At 35.9% G+C, this 11,261-nt stretch overlaps 1 protein-coding gene across 1 annotated transcript; it reads left to right on the plus strand.

Moving 5' to 3' along the window:
- Positions 1–9,134: 9,134 nt before the first annotated feature.
- Positions 9,135–9,864, plus strand: LOC133309620 (uncharacterized). The gene is made up of 2 exons (XM_061510414.1): positions 9,135–9,488; positions 9,724–9,864. Exons 1-2 carry the CDS (start codon positions 9,135–9,137, stop codon positions 9,862–9,864), a joined length of 495 nt encoding a protein of 164 aa, XP_061366398.1.
- Positions 9,865–11,261: the final 1,397 nt, after the last annotated feature.

Raw genomic sequence — 11,261 nt, forward strand, 5'->3', positions numbered from 1 at the left:
CTCTTCCTTTAGCCATGGTAGTGTTTCTTTAGTGAAGAATGAGTAAAACACACACCCTCAGACACTTGAGTGTGAGTGAGTCAAAAATCCTAGTGAGGGGGTATTTTGGTTTAATATCCCTACTTTCTTTCTTGAGAACTCTTGTTACAATTCTATGACTTGTGGATTGTGAATATTTGCTTGATTTGATGCCTCATTATTTTTATACATTAAGCCTAAATACTCCCTTGATTGTGATATTGTGATATTTATTGATTGACCTGTTGAGATTTCATTCAGCACATGAACTCGTCTCGTTTCCCATAGTTTTGTTTTAATTGATTGCTGGGATAACAATATTCTAAATCTGAAAATGATTTGATAAACCCATAGTTTATCATATTTTAAGGGCTAAAATCACTTTCATATTTAGTCAAAAGCATGAAAACTTGGGGTTAATTAGCTAAAAAGCATGGAGTTTGAATTATTGACTTATGTGAATGATTCTTGCTTGTTTTGTAGGACAATTGAGTTGAATTGAAGCATTAGAGCAATGGTTGAGCGAGAAGAACTTCAAGCGATAAATGAGGAGCAACCATTTAATGAAAATCTCCTTGAAGCTACCTTATGGCCAATTTTTTGTATCCAAAATGATGAATTTGATCTTTTGTACTTTCCCATCTGAGCTAATCCCCGAGTACTTTCCCATCTTTCGTAGAACTTCAGTATTTTGCCACACAACACAATAATCATCAAGCTATAACTAACAGAGTCACAAATCACAATGTTCGATAACAGTGATTAACAAACGAATAAAAAAAAGGAAAGTTCACCAATGCCGGTTTGTTTTAGAATCATCTATGGCCCAGTGTTTTTTATCACATATGTCCCATTGATTTGTAAAAAATAAAAAAAATCACGGGGAAAAGTTCGATAACAGTGATTAACAAACGAATAAAAAAAAATAGTAAAGTTCGGCTTTTTGACCATTGTAGCCCTTGTGTAATAATTTATTACCAAATTGACCTTGATTATAAAATATTTCAAAAATTTAACCTCTCCAGCAAACATAACACCAATCTGCCCCTGTTTGACCGTTGACCAACAAGCCTACCCGGGTATCACCCTCCCTACTCGGGTATATTTTGAAAATTTTTACCTACCCGGGTAGGAAGGGGGATACCCGGGTATATTTCTTGAATTTGGAAAATATTTGAATTATTTACCTGGGTAGGGAGGGTGCTACCCGGGTATATTTCTTCAAACCCATGAGCAGTTCTTGTCAAACCGAGCAGTTCCCGAAGCTGCCGCAGTTCACAACCACAAAAAGTATGGCATTGCCTTCTTGCCTGTTTCAACTCTGTGGCGAGACCTAAGGAAAATATGCAATACTCATTTATCTTTTGTTCCTATAAATATGTCATAGCATTCAAAAACATGGGAATGGTTGTCTGTGTGTTTTATAATTTTGGATGCAGAAACGATGTTCATTATCTAGATCATTTCACCAATGTTTTGTTAAGATTACTGTCCCAAGTGTGGAGATCTATCTTATATGTTTAGTTGGTAATTTCACTTATTTTCTATGTTATTTTTGTTACTTAAGTTCATCTCTGCAACAGAATCCAAATTGAACATTTATCTCTGGTATGATTATTTACCCAGGTAACATCTGTAACAGCCCGTTACGTACCGGTATTGTTAACATTAATTATGATATTAAGCGCAGTTACAATCACAGCAGTTCATTTATAAACGCGAATAAATTTTTTCCGATTATTACGCGAGCATTTAAAACATAAAAAGGCGTAATAATTAAAAGCTGTGACCGTAACCGTAAACTCTTGCGGAAGACTTATTTAAACTATTTTTATAACTTACGTTACTTATTATAAGTTACTAAGGAGTTCCCATAAACTCACTTAGCCAATTTCCAACTTTACGTCTTATACCAATTCGAACATGTTTCACTCTAAGTTTTTCTGCGACCAAACCGATCGCAACCGACCCTTCTTCTCAGATTATATCTTTGTGTTACTTAATTCCCTTTTTAACAAGCTAACATACGCTCAATTCGAAGCTCATTTGCTCCAGTTATCGCCGTTTGAAGTTGGATAAGCAATTAGCCCAAACAACCCCAAAAACAGCTCCAAACAACTCACATTACTCGAATTACTCCACTCAATCCTCTCAACCATTTGCTCTCAAATTTGTATCCTACAAACTAGACATCTCAAACTTCATTTTGATATATCACACGCTCAATTTGACTGAGAAACGAAGCGGGAATTAATTTCCCAAATCCGGTCCAGAATCTGCCTCAGGTGCAGGGGCACATGGGCAGTCCGTGTTTCTCTATTTTTTCAGGCCGAAGATCAACCCAGAATTTCTTCAAATTTTGACACAAGGTAGAGGACATCTCAACCTTCAAAATGGCATATGGCACGTCCCTCGGGGACCTCTATGGAGGGAGATATGCTCTCCCAAAGTTCGCCTAAAATCTGCCAATTCTACAGAAAATTCACCAGAGTTTCCTTTGTTTTTCCAATAATCCCAAATTTGTAAAAGATCATTTAAACCTCAAATGTACCTAATAAACACATGATAATACAGTAATACTCCAATGGGTGGCACACACAAGGACCAACAACGCCTTGGGGCACTTACAACCCAATCCAGTTTATAGTTATTAAACATAGAGTCCATATTAATCATTCTTAAGTAGTTGCAATCACTAACACCTTTTTCATGCATATTTCCATCATACATATTATCATAACCTAAAATAGGCCTAAGGCCCTTCCATCATAATTAGACATGCATCAATACTACTACAATATGGCTTTACAAATTACAACTTGAAACTAAAACTTCAAATTACATTCTTCTAAAATTTCAACTTAATTTCAAAGACAACATAACCAAATACATCACTACTAGACTTAGGCAAAATGGCATGAACAAGATGCTAATGAAGCTACTAATAAATACAAATGACATGTTCATGCCCTAAGTCTAGCCTAGGCCACACGGTCAACAAAATGCAAAATAAGAAGCGCTCCACCGCTCACTCTGCGGGCCTCTTGCCCGAGGCTCCTGCTCCACTGCTACCTCCTGAAATAAATGCCCCGAGACGGGGTGAGATATACGAATATATCTCAGTAACCAAGAGGTTCTGGAGAAAACTCCACCCAATGGTTCACTTCGATGCATATCAATAGAATACAACAACCACTTTGAAAACGGGATATAGCAAGGGATTTAGAGAATGGGGAATATAAAGAAAACAAAATACGACGATACGGGATGGTAAACCCAATTCCACGTACGCCCTCGGCATATATAAGCCTATGGGTATCATCCAAGGTGTGTTCACAGAAACCACAACCATGATGCCCAAACCAAACAAAACGCCAAAGACATTCCTAGTGTGCTCCTACCCGGATCACACACCATGACACGCGGTCAACTGGAACTCCCTCCTGGAGACCTATCCAGCGGAAGTCCGAAAATGCCCGAAGGCTAATAAAACTGTCTACTGGCCAGAGACTCGGTACCGCAGTACCCATAGCAATAATGCATGCATGCTCATGTGTTCTATACTATTCATACACACTTCCTACCGTTGCCATCAACTGGCAAGGTGGAACAGAAAAGGGGAACAAGCCCCAGTACCAAGAGGTTACCTTAATTCGTGTTTCCACTAGCTCCGCAGCAGCTTATCCCTCAACTCGGTACACAGCGGAATGCCTACACAGAGGACATTCCCAATCACTCTCAGTTCAACCCATGCATGTTAATTTATAATTACACATGCAATGAACCAATTTCTTACCTCAATCCACTTGGTCCCGGACCAAGGGCAACTCACTGATTCAAGATTCGGAATTCAGGTCGACGTACGGCAACCTATACAATAACGTACATCCATCAGTACTCGTCAAATAGTATCAAAACGCAAAATCACAAAAATCCTCCCCATCCTCCCTTGATGGTTCGGCCATTGTAGTGTAAATGTGAGATTTATTTTTCTAAATTTTCTTTCTCATTTTGTTACGTCTCATTAGGTTGTCAATAGGCCAGTTCAAGTGCCGGTTCGTCATTTTCGCGTCGAATTACATCAAAACGCGAAAATCGCCAAATCACCCCTTTTCCCCTTGGAGGTTCGGCCATGTAGGTGTAAATTTGAGATTTATTTTCCTAAATTTTCTTTCTCATTTTATAACACTCCCTTAGGTTGTTTAGAGGCTAGTTCAATCGTCGTTTTTCCGTTTTTCGACATTTACGCATCGTTTTGCGAAATATTTCATTCTGGGCTCATTTAGGTCTATAACACAATTCATTTTTTTCCATTGATTCAAACACTCTCCAAGCACAACACAACCCATCTAAGCACCATATAACTACACAAATCATTATCCAAATCATTTTTCAACATCAATTCCTCAATCTTTCCTCAAAGAATCGAATTTTAACCTATGGCATTCCAAGGAATTTCCATACAACTTTAATCATTCCAACCATCACACAACCTATTATATCCTCATACCATCATGCCACCATTCATCAAACAAGTCTCAACAACAAAATTCACAAATTCCAAAATCATGATCATCAATTTTTCTAAGTTAAAAATCATCACATTTCACTTAAAATTTTCATTGCATTTCTAGCATTACTACATCATTTTAAGGCATTATCATCTAATAGACATTTTCCATTTGAGCTCTCTAACACAACACATCATCAAATCAAGCTTTAGGTTTCCAAAAATTCAATCACAATTAAACCATGAAATGTTGAAATAACTCACCCAAATGCAAGGCAAATGACTCCTCCTAGGTATACTCCACAATTGGAGCATTCAAAAAGCTCCATGGACAACCATTTTTTCTCCAAAAGTGGCCACGAATGGCCAATATCTCCCCAAATACACGGTTTCAAGGCTCAAGAGTAGTACCAATGTGTTTAGAAGGTTGTTTCCAACAAATTTCAACACAAAAATCACTTGATTTGGTTAAGAAATGATCAAGTTATGGTGAAAAGAAAATTTGAATGCAAATGGGGTTTTTGGGGGAGGGGGCTGCGGGTTTCATGAAGAAGAAGGGAGGAAAGTGATGCATGAATAGTGCCAAGCACATGTGGCTTAAGTCACTTAAGTGGGGTGGGTCCCACCGCCACCTCACGCGATTTAAAACTAATCCGAATTTTCCTCCGATTCCACTAAACGTCCGTAAATTCACAACCTATTTAGAAACTCAAATTTTTAACATTAACTATTCCCCTTTAATTAGGCTTGATCAGATGAATTAAGAGTTCTCCATTCGTTCGGAGAAAACACTGTTTTAAGCTATTACGCGCGCCATTGGCACGCTTCCCCAAACTGTCTTAATTTCATCGAATATTATAAGAAATCATATTTCCTAACTCATTAGACCATTTTTAACTCATATTTGAAACCTAGAGCTCAAAATTCAACTGGCACGTTTTACGGTGCAATCGTAACGCGATATTTTTACCCGCGAAAACACTATTCACTGATTTTTCTGAAACTTGCCCATCCACTCAATTTTTCGTTCTGAACCCATTTCCAGGGTTATTTTTACCATATGAGACCTTCTACTCAATTTTTATCTTCCTAGGGTTGCGTGTTGGCTAATTACCGTTTTGCCCTTTCTTTGTATTTTGGCCAAATCTTTAGGATTTTCACTAATCCATCACTTGATTGCTCACTTAATATTTTAATTACTTGATTTAAAATCGTGAGGTGTTATAACATCCTCCATACCCAGGTAAATAATTCAAACATTTTCCAGATTCAAGAAATATACCCGGGTATCTTCCTCCCTACCCAGGTAGGTAAAAAATTTCAAAATATACCCGAGTAGGGAGGGTGATACCCGGGTAGGCTTGATGGTCAACGGTCAAACAGGGGCAGATTGGTGTTATTTGAATTCTTGTATCCATAATTCAAAGGAGAGGTTAACTTTTTGAAATAGTTTATAATCAAGGTCAATTTGATAATTAATTATTACATAAGGGCTACAATGGTCAAAAAGCCCAGAAACAACATATCAAACCTATAGGAATTATAATATGGGGGAAAATATGTGTAATTTTAAATGACTATCTATTTACTCTGATTTTTAAGTATAACAAAATATAAAATTCAGAAAGAATGCAAATTATAATTTCAATGATATAATACATCTTCAGCACATTCGCATGCAATGCTATTTGACACGCGTACAAGACAAATATATATACATGAAACTCCATAAACTATTTCTTGATATTCTATTAACGGGTGGCATCCCCGTCAAAGGACACAAGGGTCATAGTAACCATTGTTAGGCGAAAATGTTGGTTATGCGGCAAGATGCTATATTCTCGCTGTTATATCTTCCAAGTTCCTCTCAGTTCTTAAGGAATTGCTGGCCTCACTGGCCACCACCACCAACGTGAAATATATATTAAGGTACTTTTAACCAAAAATAAAATAAAATTTGTCTTTACTTTCTGCGTTAGTTGCTCTGTCCCCTTAAGAGTGAAAGTGATGGGTCACTAGAGGGGGCTGCAAAAATTGCACAAGACTCCGTATATCATAAAATGGCCGAAGTATGTGTGGAATATTATTTCTATATACTTTGATTAAAAGTGGGTGCAAATGAGATTGACAGAAGAATAGGCATGCAATGAGGATATGAACAGAAGCATGATTGGAACTCACTGTTCACAAACACATATAACGTCATGAGTGCATAATTGCTTCAATTCCAGCTGCTGCTAGCTCTCGAGTCTTTGAGTACTTGTTGGGGAGACATAATGATCGAATAGTTTCACTTTATTTATTATTATTTCTTTCTCGGTTAAAAAGGGAATTCATCAAATGCTCAAAAAGGAAAATAGCACATCCCCAATATATGAATGCAAATCAGGAAGATATAAATATAGTTATACAAACGCCTGTAAGGTCAAAATATCTGGTTCTTCGTTTAGTGTCATGAAATGAAATAGTTCAATATTTACGTGTGTGTTTAAGATTTGTGTACAAAAATTTGCTTCCCAAGAAATATGGTGCAACTCAACATGCTGCATGAGCATCCTACAATTTAAAAGGCGGCTACGATAATACGATTGATGACGTCTTAGTCTTTCTCAAGTTTCGTATCATCAGAAACTTCAAGGAAAATCAAAAATTTCTGTCTAGCATAACATGATATGTTGAAGTTCTATATTGCATCACACTAGAGGGGATATTCTTATTATCAAAAAAATTCACTATCAACTCATTACCTATTTAATTACTATTGAATTAGCGAGGGAGAATGTTAAAAAATTTCTGAATAGAGAAAAAATGTCCAATAGTAGTTAGATAGGTAGTGGGTTGGTAGTAGATTTTTTTGATAATAAGAATATCCCCCCTCCATACTTAAATGCATATATTATTTTAATAAATTATTAATTTATTATTTGTTTATATAATATAATTTAGATTTATATGTTTATTTTTTTTTTACCGTTTGATTTCATTTGCTTATTATTTTGATAAAATATTATTATTATTATAAATCTTGTATAGATTGTGATTCGATAAATTCATCAGCTTTATTGTTCGGTTAAAATATATTTTATAGGTTGTCAAGTCTTGTTATAAATTTAATTATTTTCTCATTGGGTTGCATTGTAATTCACCCAAATCATCATCATATATATTTAGATAAAGACAAGAAGATCGCCTCTGGGACCATCCATCCAATTTGATTGAGTAAGTTTCATTGCTTATAGTTGTGAGTTTGACACTTTATTGTGGACATAAAAGTTTAAATAATAAATTATTATTGGAAAAAGTGTTTATTCTTTTCAATGAAACAACTTATGTCATTTTACTTTTAGAAAGAGGTGGGACCCACACTTTAATTTTTTTTTGTCCACTCTTTTTCCCCGTAATTTATCTCTTTCTTTCACTTAAAATAATACAACCTTACATCCTTTGAAATGATATACTCTTTTCTCATTATTATTATGTACTTTTATTGTTTCATAGTGGTGAGTCTGACACTTTATTCATGTGAGCATAAAAGTTTAAATAATAAGTTGTGAACAATCATTATATTCTAGAATTGCTCTATTATTTCTACAAGTGGATTACTTTGTAAACTTGATAAACTTTATAAGTGTGTGTATTATATATATGGGAAAATTGGGTGTCTAGTCATAGGATATAAGATTTTGTCTAGTCACCCCCTTTTAACTATGTACTCGAGGAGTACATAGATATAATATTAAAGTTTTCTTTTTATTTTTTTTTGAAAATCTTTTCATGTGTGTGTGTGCAGGAATATATTTTCTCTTTATGCACAAAAAAAGTGGGTGGGACCATTTATTTTCTTTCTTTCTCTCTCTTTTTCGTAGTGAGTCCCACCCACTTTTGGCACATGGGATCTGGTCCCTCTTCGTCTGGAAAATCTGTTGTTGGTTGCCGCAGGATTTATGCTATTAAGGTTTGTCCTGATGGTCAAGTAAATCGCCTTAAAGCTCGCTTATAGCAAAGGGTTTCACTCAAGTGTTTGGACTGGATTTTGGTGACACTTTTTCTCCAGTGGCAAAGATGTCTATTATTCGCCTCTTTATTGCCATGGCTGCTATCTGTCACTAGCCTCTCTATCAACTTGATATTAAGAATGCTTTTCTTCATGGTGATCTTGCAGAAGAAGTTTATATGGGGCAACCTCCTGGATTTATTGCTCAGTGGAAGTCAGGTCTTGTTTGTAGTCTTCGCAAGTCTCTATATGGTCTCAAGCAATCTCCAAGAGCTTGGTTTGGCAAATTCAGCAGTGTTGTTCAATAATTTAGTATGACTCGGAGTGAAGCTGATTATTCTCTCTTTTATCGTCATTCAGCTTCCGGGCCTATCTACTTGGTGGTATATGTGGATGATATTGTCATCACGTGTAGTGATAATCATGGGATTACTCAGTTGAAGCAGCATTTATGTCTTCATTTTCAGACCAAGGATCTTGGAAAACTTTGATATTTCTTGGGAATTGAAGTGGCCCAATCTAAAGATGGAGTTATGATATTTCAGAAGAAATATGCTCTGACTATTCTTGAAGAGACTTTTTTGTTAAATTCTAAGTATGTTGATACCCCATATGGATCCAAGTGTCAAGCTTCTACCAAATCAGGGGGAGCCCCTTTCAGATCATAAGAGGTATAGAAGATTGGTTGAAAAGTTGAACTACCTCACCGTCACTCGACCTGACATTTCATTTGCAATTAGTGTGGTAAGTCAGTTTCTTAATTCTCCATGTCAAGAACATCGGAATGCCGTTATTCCTATTCTTAGGTATATCAAGGCATTTCTAGGAAAATGCCTTAATATGAAGATAAAGGTCATGTTAAAGTTGTTGGATACTTTGATGCTGATTGGGCCGGTTGTCCTACTGATAGGAGATCTACTAGTGGATATTGTGTCTTCGTTGGAGGCAACTTGGTTTCCTGGAAAAGTAAGAAGCAAAACGTAGTTTCCTGATCAAGTCCTGAAGTAAAATACTGCTTCATGGCTACTACTACTTGCGAGCTCATTTAGCTTAAGCAGCTTCTCAGAGAGCTCAAGTTTAGAGACACTAGACCTGCACTGTCATTTGTTATAACCAAGCAACACTACACATTTCTTCCAATCCAGTATTTCATGAAAGAACCAAGTATATCGAAATAGATTGTCACTTTGTTCGATTAAAGGTCCTTGCTGGTGAAATTATAACTAGTTTTGTACCCTCTAATGATCAATTAGCAGATATATTTACAAAGGCTTTGAGAGGTCCTCGAATAGAGTTTATATGTAACAAGCTTGGTACTTATGATCTATACGCTCCAGCTTGAGGGGGAGTGTTGGAAATAATATCTTTAAATTATCTTTATTATTTGTAAATATATATTTATTTCATTAGGATTTATGTTAGGTCTGGGCTCAGCCCATTAGTATTTCTATATATTGTAGACTCGTGTATCAAATCAATGTACAAATTTATTTTTCAATGTTACTTTCGTCTCTTATTTCTCTACATTTCCCTTAATCGAATGCCTCAAATTTGAGTCTTAGAAATAAAAATAATAATTTTATGAAAACTGTCCTGCCTCCAATATAAGTTTGACAGTGATCAAATTGAAATAAACCATTTTGGAATATATATATATATATATGTATATATATATATATATATAATTATTAAGTTTTAATGTTTCTGTATTTGTTGCAGAAAGAAGTTTTCTGCCACACTCACATAAAAATAAAGTGGGTTTCACTAATCTTTTCTCTCTCTTCTCTTTACAATAGAATTCACTCACTTTTATGTGCGTGTGACAGAAAAAAATTTATGCGATAAAAGCATAAACATTTTTCCCAATCATTAATGAATTGAATTGATGGTTTACATATTATATTTTCGATAACAACTCTTCTCTATATCTATCCTGATGCACTTACAGTTGGCCCATTGTACATGGCCAAACCATTAATTCAAGAAACTCGTATTCAACTAGAGTTGTGGCCCAATAAGTATGACCCAATTGTTGAAAGAGGCAATGATTTGAAATATAACAAATTACAATCGAATCAAAGTCCCAATAAAGCAGCAGATGTGATTGTGATTTGTTTGGGAAGAAAATGAAAGCAACATATTTGGCGTGATTTGTTAATTGAAATTGAGAATCGGAGGGTTACTCTTTTGATAAAATTCTAACTTTCTGTTTGGTCACTTTTCTATGCGCTTTCGGCATCATTTGGTATCAGAGTACTAGGTTGCCTTCAACCAATGGCTGAACAGAATCGTGGAGGTCGACGACGGCGGAGTCACGAGGGTAGAAAACGTGGATTCATTCCTGAATAATATAGACAACTGCGTCAGATTGACCCGCGAGATATAGAAAATGAAGAGCTCAGAAGGCGGATCCAGGATTTGAAGCAACAACTTGAGCAAGCGTTGGACAAGAAAATCCAAGTTTTGAAGCGACTATGTGTGCTGGCACAGAGAAAGAGAATTCAAGATTTGGAGCGACGACTCGTGCGAGTATGCATGAAAATTCAAATTTTGAAGCAAACTCTCGTTATAACACCTCACAATTTTAAATCAAGTAATTAAAATATTAAGTGAGCAATCAAGTGATGGATTAGTGAAAATCCAAAAGATTATGCCAAAATACAAAGAAAGGGCAAAACGGTAATTAGCCAACACGCAACCCTAGGAAGATAAAAATTGAGTAGAAGGTCTCAGATGGTA

Source organism: Gastrolobium bilobum, unplaced genomic scaffold (genome assembly GCF_033153095.1).
Source record: "Gastrolobium bilobum isolate Gb01-03AN ecotype WA unplaced genomic scaffold, APGP_CSIRO_Gbil_v1 utg224830, whole genome shotgun sequence".
In the NCBI taxonomy this organism is placed as follows: Eukaryota; Viridiplantae; Streptophyta; class Magnoliopsida; order Fabales; family Fabaceae; genus Gastrolobium; species Gastrolobium bilobum.